The sequence below is a fragment of the Podarcis muralis genome, chromosome 5, assembly GCF_964188315.1.
Source record: "Podarcis muralis chromosome 5, rPodMur119.hap1.1, whole genome shotgun sequence".
In the NCBI taxonomy this organism is placed as follows: Eukaryota; Metazoa; Chordata; class Lepidosauria; order Squamata; family Lacertidae; genus Podarcis; species Podarcis muralis.
In genome coordinates this window covers 48,894,328-48,916,359 of record NC_135659.1, presented here as the reverse complement: position 1 = coordinate 48,916,359, position 22,032 = coordinate 48,894,328, and the positions used below count along the sequence as shown (strand labels likewise).

Sequence of the window (22,032 nt, the reverse complement as noted above, 5' to 3'; positions counted from 1 at the left end):
AGACTTTCTCATTCCCCCTCCATGTTCTCACATCAGCTGTTCTGGGGGAGGAGTCCTGAAGACCTTTTAATATGTCACGATTATTTCTTGTATTTTAAAATATGTAATTTACCTGTAAATCATCTTGGAAGGATTTATTTCCTGTACTGTGGGATATAAATAACTGTCATAAGAGAAGAATAAATAAATAACTCTAGATTTTGCAAATAAAAAAAAATGCATTGACTTCTTCTACATCTTGTGGAAATGTGTTAACTGTTTTTTAAAAATCCAGAGACTATTTTCTTCCCTATGAGAATATCTGCCTCAAATGCGCTCCTTTGTACCTTGTGGCTTCTTCTCTGAGTATCAGTTAATTCTAGGCATACTAGGTACTTCCCCTGATAAAATATCTTAAGCATCTTATACGAAGACAGTTAAAAGTACATTTCCCAATAACAGTGATCCTAATCAATATCTAAAGTGGGGAATGGGGGAAGATTCTGGGCCCACAGGGAGAAACAAAATAGAATTTGGGGGCTCAGGTCCAAGCAATTCCCAAATTCCTACAGCTCCAGCTGCCACAAACTTGTTCTGGCATTTTGAGCCAGCAGTGCCAGCCGAACCAGAAAGTCTTCAGGACTTATTCTAGACAGTGAGCAGAACAAAACAGCAGTCAGCTGGTGATGGAGAATCTAATCAATCCCTTGTGGTCCTGGCTGCTGGGGAGTTTTTCTCAGTTTTTCTATTGGACTGTGACCTCCCAGCCACTGGCTATATGGCCATGTTCACATTGTAAGGGAATCCCTGACTTTCCTGGTGGTATGTTTGGTCTCCCATTGTAAAACTGTGCAGAACAGAAACAGAAAGAAAGCAGGTTTAAAATCTGATTAATGATTCAGATGAAACCTGAGGAGAAAAGAACTCGTAAAGTCAAATAAATGAGAATTCGGAGCCCTATTCTTGCTCATCCAAATCTGCCCCTTTTTACTAACCCATGGGAGAAGGTATGAGAGCCATTTAAGGACAGCTCCCCAGTGTGCCAAGATTCCTGGATGAGAATAATATCAAAGCCAGTTCAGAATGTAATGAAACTCAGTTCTCTGGTGGATGAAGCCTAGCCAGCCACGGTCCAGGTGCGTTGGGCAATCTTTTGCTGTTCTTTTCATTGTCATGCGGCTACATTGCCAGCCAGGTAATTGAGGCTGCCACTCCTCCGTTGCTGGCAAGTATGTTATTGCACCTCCAATTCTTGCCATGGCTCAGCAAAATCAGATTGGTAGATAAAGCCCATTACAGGCTACAAGGTTCAACAGGTACATAAGAGACTTGGATACTTCCTTTGGGAAAGTGTGGGGAGCGCAACTATTTCTCCCATAAATGGCCGGAGTCCCCAAGGCTGGGCAAAGAACTGGGCACAGCTTGAAGTAAGCTGGGCCTGCAAAGGTTGTTTGTCTTAATCTGCATTTGCAAAGATGTGGGAGTGTGCATTGGATCTGGCTGCTGAAAAGCAAAGAAAAGCAAATGTGGGCGCTCTGAGTGCCTATAGGAATTGCCCAGAATGAGGCAACATAGTGCAATTTAGCAAAGCATTTAAGTGTGTTCTTACAAATACTGTTTACCATGTCATGCTAACCTCGTCTTCTCTCATTAAACTATTCGGTTCCTTAACCTCTAAATTTACACAAACATGTCTTCTATGTGACTTTTTAAATATGTAACAAATATTTGTTGTAGCTATTAAATATGTAATTTAATTGTAAGCCTTCTTGGAAATACTGATTTCCTGAACTATGGAATATAAATTACTATGATAAGAGAAGAATGAATAATAAATCTAGACGTTGAAAATAAGAAAAATTATCACATTGACTTCTTGTACAACTTACGGAAACGTACAGTGGTACCTCTGTTTCCGAACGGGATCCATTCTGGAGGCCCCTTTGCAACATGAAAAGAGCGCAACCAACAGCGGCGCGTCTACGCACATGAGGGTTGTGATTCGCTGCTTCTGCGCATGCACATGATGTCATTTTGCACTTCTGCGCATGCGCGAGCAGCGAAACCTGAAAGTAACACTTTCCGGTATTTCCGGGTTGCTGCGGGACGTACAGTGGTACCTCGCAAGACGAATGCCTTGGAAGACGAAAAACTCGCAAGACGAAAGAGTTTTTTGTTTTTTGAGCTGCTTCGCAAGACGATTTTCCCTATGGGCTTGCTTCGCAAGACGAAAACGTCTTGCGAGTTTGTTTCCTTTTTTCTTAAAACCACTTGAAGAGGTGCAATTGTGACTGACCGTGCTTCGCAAGACGAAAAACCACGCAAGACGAAAAGACTCGCGGAACGAATTAATTTCGTCTTGCGAGGCACCACTGTAACCTGAAAGAACGTAACATGAAGTGGACGTAACATGAGGTATGACTGTATTAACCATTTTTAAAAAAAGGTTAACTAAGCAATCTAAATTTACACAAATTACCATATGACTAAAACAATAATTTTATAGAAAAGGAGACACTTTTTAGATATAACCCATGTATTTTTTCTTTTCTTGAGCTAACCAAACCTCAGCTGGGAGCCCATGGCTTAGTCCGGTAGCAGGGCCTTGAAGAGCTCCAAGCTGCTAACATCCTTCAACCAAACCCAGAGCAGTGCTCTTTTCCACCTTGAGCCCCAGATATTGTTGGCCTACAACTCCCATCATCCCTGACCATTGACTAAGATGGTGGAAAATTATATGGGAGTTGTGGGCAAACATCATCTGGGGACCCAAAGCATATTTTTGCAAAGCAATGCCATTAATAGAATGTGTTGTTCGGTTTCATTTTCCCAAATACATGCAGTGTATGCTGGAGAACTACAGCGCAAAATTCGGAGAAGGGGAAATCTTGAATAATGTGCTTTGTTTCTTGTATTTTATTGTTTGAATTTTAAAAAACAAACATCAAAATGGAAATTGAATCCAATATGTCCCCTATCACTATTGGGGAATTTGCAGCTACTGGTATAAAGACTTCAGTTCCTGAGAGGAGACTGGCTCAGGAGATACCTCTGCCTTGATAGACCCTTTTCCAGAAGTATAGGATTCAGTCCATGCAGATGAGGGAAGCCCAACTCAAGCAGGGGTTGGCTGACAACATTTATTCAAACTGGAAGAAGTTGCTATTCCTCAGTAGAAACACTACACAAAATAAGAGGCAAACGTAAAACCGAAAGAATATTTTCTTCTCTATCAATTGCCCTTCTCTATATCAGTCCTCCTTGAAGTCACTGTGATATCTTCTCTGAATATCAGTGAATTCTGGGTATACCAAATACTCCCATTGATAAAGTACATTATGACCCTTCATGCAGTTAATTAAAACAACATTTCCCAATAACAGTGATCTGGTACAGCTCTGAAGTGAGGAAAAGGGGAGGATTCAGCACCCAGCGGGTGAAACTAATTAGAGTGTGTGGGTGGAGGTTTAAACAGTTCCCAGATTCCTGCAGCAACACCTGCCACAAAGTTGTTTTAGTAATTTGATGCAGCTCACAAGACAAAGCCAGGAAAACAGCAAACCTTTTGAGGACTTATTCTAGCTACTGGAGCAAAGCAAGCAGCAGGCAGCTGATTATGGAAATTGTCATCAATCTCTTGTGGTCCTGGCTACCGGCGAGTCCCTCTCGGTTTCTCCATTGGACTGTGGCATTGATCTTCATCTGCGTCGCTCTGAAAGCCATCCAGCTATTCCAGACAAGGCAGAAACTGATCAAGGGTTTCAGGAGTTTCCCAGGACCTCCCAGCCACTGGCTGTATGGCCATGTCCACATGGTAAGGGAATCTGACTTTCCTGGTGAGATGTTGGGTCTCTCTTTGTAAAATTGCATTTACTGATGATACAGCTATTTTCTTATACCCAGAAGTGAAGCTATTAAAACACAATATAAGCTATAGACAAACTTGGGAAGTGTTGCGGGACTCACCATAAACAAGGATAAATCTGGTTTTTATTGTTGTTGGCATGCAAAGACTACATCAGGAAAGATAGATATCAGAAACATAGATGAAATCAATGGATTTAAACTTTATGATGTGACACAGAATAATTATTTCTTGCCGAGTGCTTTCTCAGCTTCATGTCACATTCTGAAAGGATATTTTCTATCAAATGTGCTGTTTCATTAATGTTGTCATTCAGTCTCCTGGCACCTGCAAGGCAGCTGGCTTGGGGACTGTGCTGGTTCAGCAGACTGGGCTCCACATGATTGGACTGTTGGCTGCACATTGGCTGCACATGATTGGACTGTTGGAATTTAGATTTGGCCAAGGAATCTACATTAGCTAGTCACTGGGACGTGACTCATGGCACCTTCTGAATGGAGGACCGCCAACAAGGGCTTGCAACTGCCGCCCACTAGGAGCAGCGTACATGGCCATTGTGGGCCTAGTCATAGCCCCCCCTACTGTGTGAAGGCAACGGCTATGGTGTAATGGAACATACTTGACAAGACAACAATTTGGGAGGGGGGAAGGCCACAACTTTATTGATTACAGGTGGAGGTGGACTTTGGTTCACATCTATATCCATTTCATTTTCCTGTTGGAGTGCTGAAATTTTGAACAGGGTATTGCCACGTATTGTGGCCTCCCTAATATGCTGATCTCTAATTCCATATTCAACCTCTAACCCTGACTCCCATATTTGGCATGCAACAGTTTGCATTTGTGATGGACCTGTTTCTCTTGTCCAATTTTACCTAAAGTTGAAGAATGATTCACAGATTCAGGCATAAATATTATATTATAATTTTATGTATAATGTTTCAATTTATTCCAACAAGAAAAAATGCTTTTCTAAATGTACTCTTTGGTGGCTGTTCCCCCCCCCCCCTTAACATTTATAGTTCAATGGCTTATTCATGCTCAACCAGTGTGTGTTCTTCTACACCTGAGAGTCTGAAATGAAATTGATAAGGGGAGGCCAATGCAGAACAGAAAGAAACAGGTTTAAAAAGACTGAGGATTGAGCCAAGTGGGTGAATTATTCCTTTGTTACATATGCATCCCAGCTGAAAGTTATACACTATTACATTACCTGATTATCTGTTTTCATCCTGAACTAAACATTTAATTACAATCGGTAAATTGGTTACCGATACAGATGAAACCTGAGGAAGAATTCCTGAACGCAGCTGCATGGACAGAAAAGTACCCGCACTGTTATCCACGTTGGTATGGAAATTTCTTGGCTTTCCTGTGCATCAACCACCCTGAATATGCAAAGGCCGTGTACAGCAGAGGCGGTAAGAAATTTGTATCTTATGTCCCTCTCATTGTGCAGTTACATGAGTATGCTGGAAGCTGTCAAAATTATTCATGCAGTAAGTTGCATTGCTCTTTGTAAGACAAGAAATAAATGTAAGTGATTCATATTTCAAGGGCATCCTAAAGCAACCTTCCCCAACCTGGTGCCTTCAAGATGTTTTGAACTCCAATTCCCATCAGTCCCTCACTGCCAGGCAAAGAACTCCCAGCTCCCAGCTCTAGTTCTACCCAAGTCTTTAATGCTCAAATCAGATTGGTAGAGAAGGCACATTGCAGGGTACAAAGTTCAACAAGTACATTAGAGAACTGGATATTTCCTTTTGGAAATTGGGGGAAGCACAACTATTTGCCCAACAAATCGCAGGAGTCCCCAAGGCTGGTCAGGGATATGGTCACACCTTGGAGTAAGCTGGGCCTGCAAAGGTTGTTCCTCTTAATTCACATGTGCAAAGATGTGGGATTGTGCCTTGGATCTGGCTGCTGAAAAGCAAGGAGAGGCAAGTGAGGGAGCTTTGGGTGCCCATAGGAATCCCCTAGATTGAGGCAACAGAGTACAATTTAGCAAATTAAACATTTAAATTTGTTCTCATAAATAGTTTTTTACCATCTCCTGCTAAGCTCATTTTCTCTCTTTTATCAAACTATTCAGATCCTAAATCTCTTGTAACATACAGCTTCCTAATTCCATGGATTGGTATGTATTTTCTCTCACTAATTTTATGCACCCTTATATTTTCTGTGATATTCTTGTATCAAGCATATACATATATTCTCAGCTTTCAAAGTTCAATGTTCCTTTGGGTCTATGGGAAGCTGCTAGTATTTGTTAAGCTGGTGCCTTCCCCACTGGTGCCTTACAGGAGGCTACAGTGCCAGCTTTATTCCTTTGGCCAACTGATTTCTGCCCGTGTTGCTGAAGAATCAAACTCTATAGTATGTTTCCCTACAATTTCAAAAGTCCTTATAGAGTATGTGAAGATGGACTTCTCGGGTTGTAAGGAAATATACACACTGCATTTCATGCTTCAGAAATCCTTTAGTAGGTAAATAGATTCTTAACTTGAATTGTTCCAGCAATTAAGTGCCTACTTCAATGGGTCAAATATAGTGCTGTAAACCCTGTCATCTGTGGTGGATAATTTACCATGTGACCCTGACCCTGGTGTATGCGCCTAAGAAAGACAACATTACTTGGGCTTCTGTTCCTCATTTTACTTCCTTTTCCTGGCAGGAAGGGGGCTTCTCGTCCTGAATGGGCCAAAGTGGCAGCAGCACCGGAAACTGCTGACTCCCGGATTCCATTACAATATTCTGAAGCCTTATGTGACTCTTATGGCAGAATCAGTCAAGGAGATGCTGGTAAGAAACCCCATTGCTACTTTCAGGAGGTCAGCTCCAGTCTAAGAAGTTGCTCATCCACCTTCATGATCTCAGTCCTGCTTTGAGCAGACTCAGAGGGCCAGAGCAGACTCTTTCTTTGACCTGAAAGCCTCATCTGACATACCACAAAGATCTTTTGAAAAGTTTGAGTCAGAAGCCCCCATCAAAGTGTGAAGCTAGTTGAGCAGCCCTTTGGGTTGCAGGCAATGAGTTTGCAGCAGCATTGAATTCTAAAATTCCTTCATAAACCTGTGAACCTTAATATTGTCTTAATTAGTTCATTCACTTTCTCAAGATAAACAGATGCTGACTACCATTAGCTTTCTTTGTGGAATATTAAAATGTATCACTTTGAAGGGTTCTTCAGTGTTGTATTAGCTAGAATTGTATGTCAAAACTGTGTTTACATTTGCAGACAGTGTTTTTGACTAGAATGCCTGCTATCACCCTTTCCTTTATAGTCCTGTGTATTAATGATCAGTTCATTAGCTCCTGAGGATCTCCTGACCTGTCTTCTTTGTTTCAGGGTACACATTCAGCCACCCAATCCTGAAGCACACAGTTGAGTCTCTCTCAGAGGACAGCCGCACATAATCTTAGCAAAACCATTTCCGAAATGCAAGGATCATTTGCAGGGGAAAGTTAATGGGCAGCATGGAGAATGCTCAATTCTGTCTCATGCCTCTTCATTCTTCCCCACATTTCCTCCCCACAGGCTTTATGTGTGTTCCTGAACTAGGCTTACGAGCCAGTAGAGGAAACTGCCCAGCAGACAGTGGTGGCTGATGCACATTGCGACCAGGAGGGTAGAAGGCAGGGTGGTCAAAAATAAGTGGCGCCAGAGCAAATGACAGGCAGAGCCAACTAATCTTACTCCATGCCGAGTTCTAGAAATGCAACACTGAGGCTAAAGACACAGGCATGCCTTTGACTGGTTATACGTAAAAACCCTGAGGTTGATGGGACAGTGCTCCAGTCATCCTAATGAACTAGCCTCCACTGCTAGGAGGGGTCTAGGCAAATTGATGTATGGGGAAAGGGTTAAGCACCTGTACTTCTCACCCAATGATTCTCCTTTGGAAATGCTCTCTGCCATGCCATGCCTTAGTATTATGGGGTAAACATCACTGTCATTACCTTGTAATGTGCAATTTCACCTTCAGTGATGTGAGTACATGAAAGGACCCAGAATAAGAAATAATCAAAGCACCTCAGAAAATAAATATAACTTTTTTTAAAATGAAAATTTATTAGCATTTCCAAAGTAATACAAAGTGCAAAAAAAAAAAAGAAAGAAAAGAAAACAAACAAAAAAAAATTAAAAACACATAGAATTTCCATTACTTACTTTTCTTTTAACTTATTTCTCGGACCTCCTCACATCTCCCCTCTATGTATTCCAATTCAAATTATTAGCTCAGCAAGTCCTCACCTGATTTAATTCACCTTAGAAACCAATTTTACTTTATCTAATCTTAGCTCTCATCCAAACTTGTTCATCAATACTTATTCTTAAAACATTTTCTAAGATCGACCATAATTCCCTTCCACGAATTTCCCAGTTTTCATACAAATAATAATGCAAAAAAACAAAACAAAAGAAAACAAATTATAATTATATACCCTTTAAATTCCCAATTTCTATTCCACTCATACCCCCTTCCCGGTTTCAGTCCCCAACAAATGTCTATCAATCTCAATATACAGTCAGCCTGGAGATCTAACATCCGAGGCTCTTAATTCTCTCTCACTTCCTCTCTGCCGGTTTTTTTTATAGTCCTTAATGTTAAACACCAAATCTTGGAGAAGCTCCGGCCCAACACGATCCATATTTCTTTCGTCCAAACCTCCATACTTAAAGCCTATGGGGTGTTCCAAATCTTGTTTCATGTTCATTTCAAGTCCGTTTATCCCCACAGCTCCAACCTCCACCTTAATCAAATTTGTAATCCTTACGTCTTCAGATCTCCACACAAGAAGATCTCTCCATTTTTCACTCTCCAATTCAGGCCAGACTTTCCACATCAAGTTTTTATTTTCCTTTGTTGCCATCATGTCAGGCCTCAAGTTACCGCTCTCCTTTGGCTTCTGCAGAATTACAGCTCCTCCTTCCTTTTCTTTAGTGGCAACATATATTTCCTTCTCCAAATTCTCAAAGCTCTCAAGCTTCTCTGTTTGTCCAGTTAGATAGGCTTCCTGTTCCAAATCCTTATCAAATTCAATGATGGTATTTACTGTTAAGTCCAGAGTTGAAACTCTTGTAGCCAAAACATCAATTTGGCCTTGTAACTTTCCCAAGAGAACAAATGCTCTGTTCAGTTCAGCCTGAATTTTCCCTCCTCCAGCCATTCTTGTAATGTCCCAAAACCCCCTCTAGAGGGATTCTAGTTCCTTAATGTTCCTTTCAGCTCAAAACCAAAAATCTGATTAGTTTGTATCAGCCTTTCCTTATTTTCAGCAAATTGCAACAAATGTAACCAGCAAAAGCAACAGAAACAAAATATTCTTTTCCCGTCTTGAAAGCTAACTTGACAGCTGTCAGACTCTTCAATGCCTCTCGCGGAACACTCCCGGGTCTGGGGGGTGGCGCTTCAGCTCCCAAATTTAATTCTTTGTCCACAGGCTCCCCTGCTTCCAGTAAAATTCCATATAATGCCAAACCGTGGAATTAAGATCTTTTGCAAAAAAAGAAAAGAAAAAAGAAAGATTCTCTCGACCTTAGTTAACGGGTCCTTTGCTTTAAGGTGTTTACATAGAGGGAAGACGGACTTCCTGTTTACGCCTTGCCCGATCATGCCTAATTCATTAAAAAAAAATTCTTTAAAGTCCCGATTTCCGTACTACTCACGGGTTGTTACTTTAGAGTCCAATTGTTCACAAAAAGAAGTCAGCACTCTCCGACCACGGCTGTGCGGCTTCACTGCACGGAAGAAGCAGTCGACTCTCAGCACCACGTCGCTCACCCCGTACCGTTCCGTAGCCTTTAAAAAGGCTTCGCAGCTCGGGTGGGCGCAAAAGGTGCCCGCCGAGTCCCCACGTTTACAGGCTTCACCGCCTGTGATTTTTAAGGGTCCCCGCTTTGCCGCAGCGGCAAGACCCGATCCCGCGGAGCCGATCCCTCCGGAGCTCGGAGGGAATCCGCCATTAGTCGATGGCGCTGACCCGGAAGTCCAGAAAATAAATATAACTTATTCTGCAATTAACTATCAAAATCCATAGTTGGGCAGTCACTGACATACTGGACGATCTAAAGTTTTCATATATTGACCACAGCAGATCATATATTGTTCCAGTATCTAATAATGAATCATCTAATCATTCTAGAGACTTTCCCAGAATGAGACTTCTCATTTCTATCCCTTTCCTAAAATATTAGGATACATGGGGAAAGCTGGTACCAAAGAATGGCACAGCATCAGTGGAGATGTTCGAACATGTCAGTCTGATGACTCTTGATACTATTATGAAATGTGCCTTCAGCTACCAGAAAAATGCTGAAACAGACAGGTGAGTATAAGATTATAAGAGTATAAGACTGCCAGCGCAGTCAGGTGTAACATGCGCAAACCATCTTGCCCTCATGAGCGACCTGGCTGCTGAATTCTGCACCAGCTGAACTTTCTGAGCTGTCTTCAGAGGTAGACATATGTATAACGTGTTGCAATATTATAACATAGAGGTTACCAAAGTATACACAACAGAAGTTGTGTATCCAGATAGGGATACAGCTTGGCCACTAGCCGAAGTTGATGGAAGGAACTCCTTGCCACTGATGCCACCTAGGCCTCAAGTGACAGCAAATGATCCAGAAGTACCCCCAAATTATGTATCCATTCCTTCAGAGGGTGTGTAACCCCATCAAGAGCACCCAGCCTCCCATCCATCCAGTCCAAGGAACCACTCACTAACAGTGCTTCAGTCTTATCTGGATTGAGCATCAATTTCTTGGTGCTCATACCAAGGCAATTTAATGCCCCAACACTGCCACACCTGCAGATGTAAAGGAGAAGCAGAACTGTGTTTAATCAGCATATTGCTGACAACATACTCCAAAACTCTGGATAACTCCACTCAGGAGTGTTATGCAGATGTTGTGGGGGATAAAATTCAACCCTGATGAACCCCACATTAAAGGTTCTATGGAGCTGAGAAGAACTCCCCAAGCATCACCCTCTGTAAACAACCATCAAAGAAGGAGTGGAACTAGTACAAAACAATGCCACTCTCCCCTAGCCTCCAATCTCAAATAGAAATGGATCTAGAAATGGGACTTTTAATAAACATGCCATCTAACCCTTTTTGTCTTCATTTTGTGCTTATATTTGTTTCCACTTTCCTACTGTCCACAGAGATAATTCCTACATTCAAACTATATTTGATCTCAGCTTCCTGGTTTATCAGAGACTGAAAACACCTTGGCATCACAATGATCTCATTTACCGGTTGAGCTCCAAAGGGCGTCAGTTTTACAAAGCTTCCAAAATAGCCCATCATCACACAGGTATGTATCTTTTACTCCCTGGCAACAAGTTCTTCTTCCTCCTCGTCCCCCTCCTCTTCTTCTTCTGAGCTAATATATAATTTTTTTTCATAATAGAAAATTCAAAAGTAAAAACATGATGTTTCAGTACCATCAGGAAAAATAAAAAATTGTAAAAGTCTTGGTATGATGTATTAAGGGCATATAAAATGTAGGTGTGAAAAGAAGAAAAAAAAATTAAAAAATTAATATGGGTTAAATGATTAGTAACACAGTGGACTTATTAGGAAAGTTAGAGAAATCTAAAAAGGTTGAATATATCTGCTTGCCTCCTGGGTATAGCTTTATCCATTTCTTTCTTCTTCTTTTTTTAATTCTTTTTATTGAGTTTCATATACATAGCCAAAAAGAAAAAAGGAAAAAATAAATAAATAAAGCCAACATCTAAATTAATCGTTGCATAAACAGAATTCCAAGAATAAAAAGAAATAATAATAATAATAATAATAATAATAATAATAATAATAATAATAAACAATTTTCATTTCAATTATTAATCCTCTCCTTTGTTTCTTTATATCTTTCATGATCTGAGTCTCTCTTCACCCCCCTACCGACCTCCATCCCTCCTGCTTTCAGGCTTCTTAATCTTTATGGTTTGGTTCTCCTGCAGCTTACACTTATAACTAGCTTATACATCATGAGATTTACATCAAACCCGCTATAGTCTTTAGGTTTCTATAGTTTCCTTCTATGTAGGTCATAAATTTGTTCCAGTCGTTAATAAACTTTGCATTCTTTTGGTTCCTAATTTTTTGTGTCAATTTTGCTAAGTTAACGAATTCAAATAATTTTGTTTGCCACTCTCCAATTGACAGTGTGTTTTGACTCTTCCAATTTTGAGCAATTAACAATCTGGCCGCGGTCGTAGCGTATTGAAATAAAACTTTATCCTCTTTCTTAATCTCATCTCCTACAATTCCTAGTAGGAATGCTTCCGGACGTTTAGGAAATGTATATTTAAATATATTTTTTAACTCATTATATATGAGTTCCCAGTATTTCTTCATTTCTTCACATGTCCACCACATGTGAAAGAAATTGCCCTCCTTTGTCTTACATTTCCAACAGTTCTTATTTCCTGTTTTGTACATTTTCCCCAGCTTTGCTGGGGTGATGTACCACCTATACATCATTTTTTCTAAGTTCTCCCTAAGCGCTACACATGCTGTAAATTTCATTCCGCTAATCCATAATTTTGACCATTTATCATACTCAATATTATAGCCCAGATCCATTGCCCATCTTGTCATTACCCCTTTTATTTCTTCATCTTTCGTATCCCACTCTAGTAGTATGTCGTACATTTTAGATAATAATTTATGTTTACCTTCGATTATCTCTATCTGGAACTTCGATTTTTTTTCATTCATACCTATTTTTTTATCCATTGTCCATATAGCGTTTATTTGATGGTATTGTAGCCAGCCAGATAACTTGTCTTTTAAGTCTTCATACGTTTTCATCTTCCATCCACTTTCTGATCTTATCAATACATCTTCGTATGTCAACCTTTCTCCCTCCATATTAATCTTTTTTATTATTAGTATATCCATTGGGGATAGCCACCATGGTGTTTTCCATTCTAAAAGTTTTTTATTTCTCTCCCACACTTCCAAGAGGGGTCCCCTAATAATGTGATTTGAAAAGCCCTTATGTATCCTTTCTTTATTGTGCCATAAGTAGGAATGCCAGCCAAACCTATTGTCCGTCCCTTCTAGGTCTAACAAATCAGTATTTTCTGGTGTGATCCAATCCTTAATCCAGCAGAGACTGGCAGCTTCGTAGTAGAGTTTCAAGTTAGGTACTGAGAAACCCCCTCTTTCCTTCCTATCCGTGAGGATCTTAAAACTAATTCTAGGTCTTTTACCCTGCCATATAAATTTGGAAAGGGTTCTTTGCCACTCCTTAAATAGTTTAGTACCTCTAATTACAGGAATATTTTGAAATAAGAATAGCATTCTCGGAAGTAAATTCATTTTTATCGCTGCCATTCTTCCTCTCCATTTCTTCCTCTCCAGCTTTATCCATTTCATACTGTTTGTTTTCAATGCAGAGAAGGTAATAAGAGAGAGGAAGGATTCCCTCAAGAATGAGAAGGAGCTTGAAAAGATTATGAAGAAGAGGCATTTGGACTTTCTGGATATTCTTCTTTGCGCAAAGGTGAACACTGTAAAAATAATGCACCTATGCCTGCCATGCTATATTGCTAAGGGCTTTTCCAGCCATCACTATTCTGTTCAGATGACAAAGCCCAAGCAAAACTCCCATGGTCTGTAATATATACATAAAATTGTACAGCTATCATCACACTGCAGTTTGTGTGGCTGCTGACAGGTGGCCATGTTAACTCCAGCATGATGGCAGAATGGATGGTGGGCACATGAGTGAGCAAGCACCATGGGTGGCAGGTGGTCCAGGTGAGCTGTTTAATTGAGGGGGTGGTGCTTCAGAGAGCAGCTTGGCAAACTGCTTTCTGAAGCACCTCCCCCTTCTTTGATGTGAGCTGGGAGAGGGAGGAGGGTCTTGGAGAACTTTAAATATTGGATCTCACTAATCCTATAAAACACTATGTTTCGTGTGCGGTTAGGATGAAAATGGAAATCCATTGTCCGATGAAGACATACGTGCAGAAGTGGACACATTCATGTTCGAAGGTCATGATACCACAGCTAGTGGAATCTCTTGGCTCTTTTATTGTATGGCCCAGAACCCTGAACATCAGCAGAGATGCAGAGAGGAGATCATGGAGCTTGTTGGGCAACAGGAAGAGATACAATGGTCAGACTAAATTATTGTTCAACTTTAAATGTTTATTTCCTGGGTCATGTTATGAGGTTTCTGAAGGACAGCAATACTGCAGAGTAGTTTAGGATCATAGTAGTCTGACCACAGGCCTCAGGTTGTGTAAGTTCCAGGGAAGATGGGCCAGTCCTATACTGTAGGAAAAGAAGCTCTGATTTCTATTTCTATATTTAAATCACTGCTATGGCTGCTGCACGGATGTGCTGTAGCTAGTGTAGTCATGCTTGTATCACCAAAAATAATGCAAAAATCAAAATCTATTATCAAAAAGAGACAGCTCTTCAAAAAGTAGGACACAATTAGCCACCCTCACCCATTACTTGCATGAAGAGGTAACACAGTTACAACAGATGGGCTGTGGACTGAGCCCACCAATACTCCTGGTCTCTAATGTCCTGATAACTTCAAAAGAGGGGAGCCTCCTCTATTCAGGTGGGATTCCTGCATGATTTGTTTTCGAGGTAGACTTCCTGCATGGTTTAATTTCCCATAACAATAAAACAACAACCCAGTTTTGTATGCTGTATTTCATTCAATCAATCATTTTACTTATTTACTGCCTTTCTCACACTATAACAAAACAAGGTGTCAAAAAGAATAAGTTAGAATAAATAAACCTAAAACCCCCACAATCAATATAATTTTTTTTTAAAAAAAAGAAGTGCATAACCCTGCTAAAAACAGCCCTAAAAGCACAGATATTCACTAATATATGCATCTCCATGCATGCTTTAAGCTAGCATGTGCATTTTTGCACTTGTTAATTGGATGGAGAAGTGTAAATTTAGAAGGGTGGCTGTGTTTCAGTTCACATCTTGTTCCAGAAAGTGTGAGTAAGGTAAGTTCACCTTAAATAGGAACTGAATCAAATTTCTCCCCTCTCCCCATCTCTTGTATTGAGCAAGGAAAGCGTAGGTACTGGATTCCACCCTGTCTCCTTTTTCCTTCATCTTAATAAAACTTTATGCGACTTAACTTCAGTAATTTTGGGCGGTGTCTTTAAGGGACGACTTGGGAAAGATGACGTACAGCACCATGTGCATTAAGGAGAGCCTTCGGCTTTATCCTCCAGTACCTCTTATAGCACGAGAACTGAATTCTCCTGTGACTTTTGCTGATGGACGAACCTTACCAAAAGGTAGGCTTCCCCTCTCTCCCTTCTGCAGACTTCCTTTGAACTCGTCCCTTCCTCTTCCATCTTCATTCTTACACTGTTCTCATTATTCAATTCCACTGTCTCTTAAACTTCATCAAGGGTTTCTAACCTTTTATGGACCACATTCACCCTTGGCCTACCTTGTGGGGCTACTGACAACTATGATGCGGCCACCCCACACTCTTGCATGCACACACTCACATTCGTGCACACAGGGAATATGTGTTTCTGGAGCTGCTAGGCCTTAGATGGACTATCTCTTGAGGCCCCACCTACACCTAAATGAATTCCTTGGGCAAACAAACAAATATTACATGACCAGGAAAGCACAGTCGTATGCTTTCCAGCTGCCTTCCTGTACTCTGTGCAGGATCATCCTGGTTATCCGTGCAACAACTCTGAAAATCTGCCTGTCTTTGCAGTAAGTTATTGAGAATGAATGGTTTGGTAAATGCCACTGCTGATGAAATGATAATAGATGATGTGTCTCTTTTTTTCATAGGCTTTCTAACTGCATTGGATGTTTATGGTCTTCACAGAAATCCTGAGATTTGGGACAATCCTGAGGTAATAATAAAAGGAGAAAAGCCTAAGCAAGACCTTTCTGGTGAGACTGAGAGAAGTTGACATGTTTTGAGGAAAAGATGGTGGAATAAGTGCCATAGACACATACAATTTCTTTAAGAAAAGAGGCCAATTGTTTGTCACACTAACACTGTGTGACTAGTGTATCTGAAGAAGTGTGCATGCACACGAAAGCTCATACCAAGAACTAACTTAGTTGGTCTTTAAGGTGCTACTGGAAGGAATTTTTTTTGTTTTGACTATGGCAGACCAACACGGCTACCTATCTGTAACTGTGTGACTAAGTTAGTTCTTGGTATGAGCTTTCGTGTGCATGTACACTTCTTCAGATACACTGAAACAGAAGTTGCCAGATCCTTCTATATAGTGAGATAAGAATCCAATCTACTGGCCCCAACAACATCACACATACCATCTCGGGACTATTTAATTGCTCATCGTCTAACGTTGTGTATGCCATCAAATGCCAACAGTGTCCTTCAGCTCTCTATATTGGACAAACAGGCCAAACCTTACGCCAAAGAATAAACGGACATAAATCTGACATCAAGAATCACAAGACAGAGAAACCAGTAGGAGAACACTTCAATCTCCCAGGACATTCTATACAAGATCTCAAAGTAGCTGTTTTACTACAAAGGAATTTCAGAAATAGACTGGAAAGAGAAGCTGCTGAATTGCAACTCATTACCAAACTTAAAACCATGGAGAGACCTGGTCTGAACAAAGACATTGGATTCTTATCTCATTATACATGACAAAGCCATTTTTCACCTTCTCACCCCTTGCTTTTCCCTGTAAGACCTATTGCAGTCGTTAAGAGTCGTCAACAGGCTCATCACAGCTATCTGCCAATCACCCATTCCCACCACCCTTCTGAGTAATACCCCTCCCCACCTTCTCACTATATAGAAGGATCTGGCAACTTCTGTTTCAGTGTATCTGAAGAAGTGTGCATGCACACGAAAGCTCATACCAAGAACTAACTTAGTTGGTCTTTAAGGTGCTACTGGAAGGAATTTTTTTTGTTTTGACTGTGTGACTAGATGTGTGGATTTATCCCAGCGTTTTGTTTTACCAGTTTCTTGCTTGTTTTAGCTTACTAAACACATCCAGAAGTATTCCAATTTGGAGGTGAGAAAGGCTGATTTAGTCCATTGCCTCATATCAATGGCCTAATACTAAACTATCTACCCCCTGATATGATATTAAATGTGGAGCAGAAACATATAAACACAAGCGATGCCTGCATTTTCCTATGTAGATACTACCAGCTCTAGAGTGTGTGCATGAGAGAGAGATGCTGGTGAAAGCGTGTGTGTCTCTGTGTGTGTTTCTGTGCGTGTGTGCGCATGTAGAGCCAAATTCCTCCCTATGCCATGACTCTGATCCAAATCCCTTTCCTGCCAGCAGCTGTTAGTAAAAAGAAAAATGTTTGGATATATCTTCAAACACTCTGATGTCAAGCTTAGTGTGTCCCTCTACAGAATTCGATAACAATATGATGAAGATACTGTACTAATTAAGTAGAAGGACAGGCCAAATGTTGTGTGGTGATGATTCTTAAACTTTTGCTAACGCACTTACAAAATGGCAAAAATATATTGCAAAAAGAAAACCGTTGCAAAAATATATTGGCAAAGCTGCTGTGGAATCCTAATCCAGAAAACATTCCTAATCCAGGTCAGGAGCTATGGAAGTATTCTGCCAAAAATCCACCCACCCACCAGTCCCTAAAGTGCTGCTTACAAAAACTGTGTAGGCTTCCCTCTCCATTCAAAGAGCAACTTCAGGAGCAACATCAGCACCACAGCAGGGGGGAAAGGTTAGCATTTCCCTCCCAAGCCCTGCAGGCCTGTTGCTGGTCAGACACCCCAATGGCTGTGTACAGTTTTAAAAACATGCACACTGCTGCAATTAACATCATGTCTCATTTGGCCCAGGCATTTATAGATATCTCTCATTTGGCCCAGGCATTTATTATAGATGTGAAGGAATTTTCCTTCATATTAGATTGGGGAAAACATATTGCTAAGAGTGGAATCCTATAATCCTATACAGAACTAGGCCCCATGGAGCTCAATGGGCATTATGACCCAGTAAGTGGGTATAGAACAGTATTCTTTTTTGTGAATGCCCCCTTTTCCTCTTTTCCAACTATATCTGTTGCCATTCTAATACAAAATTCCATGACTTATTTTCTGCTGTAGGAGTTTAATCCTCTAAGATTCTCCACAGAGAATTCAAAGCATCGCCACCCATATGCTTTCTTGCCTTTTGCTGCAGGGCCAAGGTAAATATTTTCTCACCTATACTTTGCACTGTTCCCTCCATAAAAGGAGACTTTGACATTAATCTTCCATGAAAGACACAACTGTGTTCCAGGCTTATAAAACTGTGAATGAGTCCACAGCAAAGCAGAATTAACTGCCAGCATAAAGCAATATATGCTCAAATGCCTAAAAGGGTTGGGAATATGAAGGAGAACAAAGATGGTGCCAGATATTCATTTCTGGGAAGGGAAATCTAAAAGTGAAGGAGCAACAACCGAAAAGGCCCTGATTTGACCATCTGCGGAATGCTCTTCTGTTTGTAATGTAATGTTGCCCTTCCTTCTACTCAGGAACTGCATTGGACAGCAGTTTGCCATGAATGAGATGAAGGTTGCTCTTGCCCTGACGCTCCTGCGCTTTGAGCTTTTGCCTGATCCTGCCAACCTCCCGATTCCCATGCCGCAAATTGTCACCCGATCCACTAATGGGATATATCTGAAGCTGAAGGCTCTCCACTGATGGCTGCTGTTACCAGAGTAGTAATGCTTGCTTCAGGACTTTCAATTCCTGCCAATAAATATTGGAAGGCACCATGAATATTAATATTATGCAGTACACTTCTATAGAAGAAATTTCTACAGAAATGTTCAGTAATCGCTTTTACATTCTCAACCCAACATGCTTTCTTTTATCCTACCAGATCATATTCAGAGTAGAATCATGGAAATAAATTTACTGGATTAACTTAAGTCCACGGGTTTCAAAGTTTTACTTTGAGCGTCACTTATTCGGGCTCCTTCCTTTGCCCATTACACTATAATGTTCTGTTTTAAAAAAGAAATATTTTATTGAATATCCTCTTTTATAACAAATTACAGATAGCAATTATCCAATTTTACATTCCCCCCCCCCTGTAACTTCCCTCATCTTCCCTTTCTGGTTTGTTGCAAAAAAAAATTGTTACCTTCTGCATGTTAATGTACTTTAAATGTTATTACATTGTCTTCCCCATGTTTTAATTAAATAAAATTTGTGGGTGTTTATTCAAAACCTACCAATGAGTCCATTTCTTTATGTTGTTTTTATAAATAGATTATAAAAGATCCCCATTCATTTTAAAAATCTCTATTGTCCTTTTCATGCAATTTATCTGTTAACTTTGCTAATTCTGCATAGTTCATCAGTTTTTCTTGCCACTGTTCTTTTGTTGGTACTTCTTCAGTCTTCCAACCTTGGCCTAATAAGATTCTTGTCGCTGTGGTAGCATACATGAATATTTTCAATTTTTCTTTCAGTAGCTCTTGACCTGAAATGCCTAGCAAAAAGGCTTCTGGGTTTGTTTCTTTTTTACAAATGTCATTTTAAACATGTTTTTCAATTCATTATATATCATTTCCAAAAGGTTTTTAACAATTTTGCATTTCCACCACATAGGATAAAATGTGCCTTCCTTTTCTTTACATTTCCAACAGTTTTTTTATCCTGTTCTATACATTTTTTTCCATTTTTACAGGTGTAATATACCGTCTATACATCATTTTCGTGTAATTCTCTTTCAGCAATATGCAGTCCGTGAATTTTGTGCCCATTTAATCATTACCGATTTGACTTCTTCATTTTTAGTTTCCCATTCTAATAAAATATTATACGCTTTCTTTAATAATTTGGTATTATCCTCTATAATTTCAGTTTGCACTGAATTAACTTAAGTCCACTGGTTTCAAAGTGTTTACTTTGAGTATTACTTATTTAGGTTCCTTCCTTTGTCCATTACACTTTAATGTTCTAATTAAGAACATTATGTATGGGGCATGGGCTGTCACCTTCATTTGGGTGGGCTGGACTTAGGACAGTGGCCATATTCCTACTGTTAATCATGAAAACACAGTATGTGGTCATGAATGAATCCCCTTCTGTAACATTTAAAATAAGCTACCTTCTTGGAAAAATTCACACAGTGGCAAATAAGGGCAACTGTTAATTTTCTTTTTCATTTGACCTCCTCAAACAGTGATAGACTAGGAGTTATCTTAGCTCAACAGCAGCTTTCTTCTTTTCAGTCCTATCAGACTAGTTGAGCAAATAGCTACCAGAAGATGGTAGCAAATCATTATCCAGCCAAGACCCTGTTAATTATTTTAGACAAGTATTTGCCCCTGGCAGATGGGACGTTGGGATAGAGGATATTTAATTGTCATGAATTCTTTGCTACCTTGCTGTGATTTTATGGCAAACTATCTCCTGTGCCTATTGAACCTGTCTACTGCAGAGCTTCGGTTATTTACAAATATGCCTGGATTTTAACTTTTTATTTGTTTTACATTGTCGACTTTGGGGGTTGTTCTTTTAATAAAACAAAGTATGCATCAGTCTGTTTAATAATAAGTAGATCATAACTATTCTGTACAGGGAGAAATCCTGATCTTTTGGACTTTCTCATGTGTTGTAGTCCTTAAGTGGGTTCTCTATTGGAAGGAGAAAATAACAGAGACCAACCAGAGAATATTGAGAAGCAAAGCAGCTAGTAAGCCTGATCTTTATTAAAGCTGTTGCAACAGGGTGCTCCCCTCACATACCGGATGACAGAGGAGGACCCAGAACAAAGGTGTGCCTGCCCTTATATAGACATTTTAAATTCCCTGCCCTGGAGCTCAAGACCACCCTCTCCATACATGATACATACATCACAGAAGGGGTGTAACCCAAGACCATCCTCCACAAACATCATATCTACATCACAGAAAAGGTGGTCTACAACAGAAATTTGAATGTTGTTGTTTTTCCTGTCTGCCAGGTTATCTGATAATGCCTTATCTGATTGTCTTTCCTGGTAGTCTGCCCATTCTTTTGAAATGGTGATTACCCAATTCCTGTAACAAGGAAGGTTTTTTTCACCTCCTCCCTCCTTGCAGAGAAACATTTGGTCGGCTTGGGAGTCAAAATGGTTTCAGGACTGTCTTCCTGTGCTGCTTCAGATATGTGGTTTATATATTTATGTACGTGTTTGCTTGGTATATTTATGAACATTTATTATATATCTAAGACCTCAAAATTCTTATTACACATGCCCGTTCCTTTTGCTGATCTCATCTGAACTGTTCTGTGGGAAGGGTCCTGAAGACTTTTTAAATATGTAACAAATATTTGTTGTAGTTATTAAATGTGTAATTTAATTGTAAGCCTTCTTAGAAATATTTATTTCCTGAACTATGGAATATAAATTACTATGATAAGAGAAGAATGTAATAAATCTAGAAGTTGCAAATAAGAAAAAATATCATATTGACTTCTTGTATAACTTATGGAAATATATTAACCATTTTTTTAAAAGGTTAACCAAGCAATTTAAATTTACACACACTACCATATAAATAAAACAATAATTTTATAGAAAAGGAGACACTTTTTAGATATAAGCCATGTATTTTTTCCTTTCTTGAGCTAACCTAACCCCAGCTGGGAGCCCATTGCATGCAGTGCTTCTTAGGGTGGCTTAGTCCAGTAGCAGGGCCGCGAATAGCTCCAAGCTGCTAACTTCCTTCAACCAAACTTAGAGCAGTGCTCTTTTCCACCTTGGGTAGCCAGAAGTTGTTGGACTAAAACTCCCATCATCCTTGACCATTGACTAAGATGGCGGAAGATTATGGGATTTGTGATCCAACATCATCTGGGGATCCAAGGTGGAAATAGGTTGAAACTTGGCACTCTGTCCTCGTGAAAATCAATAATATTAGTGCCATTTTTTCCCTAGCATACAAATGTATGTAATTTTGTCTAATATGTATATTTTTGCAAAGCAATGTCATTAATAGAATGTGTTGTTCGGCTTCATTTTCACAAATACGTACATGCATTTTTATGCACAATTTACTTCCGTGTATGTTGGAGAATTACACCACAAAATTCGGAGAAGGGCAAATTTTGAATAATGCGCTTTGTTTCTTGTATCATTTCAGAGATTGTGTATTGTTTAAAATTTTTTTTTTTTAAAAAGGAAATTGAATCC

At 39.9% G+C, this 22,032-nt stretch overlaps 1 protein-coding gene across 1 annotated transcript; it reads left to right on the top strand.

Moving 5' to 3' along the window:
• Nucleotides 1-3,564: 3,564 nt before the first annotated feature.
• Nucleotides 3,565-20,392, top strand: LOC144327801 (cytochrome P450 4B1-like). The gene is made up of 12 exons (XM_077928757.1): nucleotides 3,565-3,793; nucleotides 5,124-5,265; nucleotides 5,937-5,981; nucleotides 6,519-6,646; nucleotides 10,044-10,174; nucleotides 11,017-11,168; nucleotides 13,264-13,370; nucleotides 13,798-13,988; nucleotides 15,017-15,150; nucleotides 15,671-15,735; nucleotides 17,964-18,046; nucleotides 18,377-20,392. The coding sequence occupies exons 1-12, from the start codon at nucleotides 3,596-3,598 to the stop codon at nucleotides 18,543-18,545; spliced, it is 1,545 nt and encodes a 514-aa protein (XP_077784883.1). The 5' UTR covers nucleotides 3,565-3,595; the 3' UTR covers nucleotides 18,546-20,392.
• Nucleotides 20,393-22,032: the final 1,640 nt, after the last annotated feature.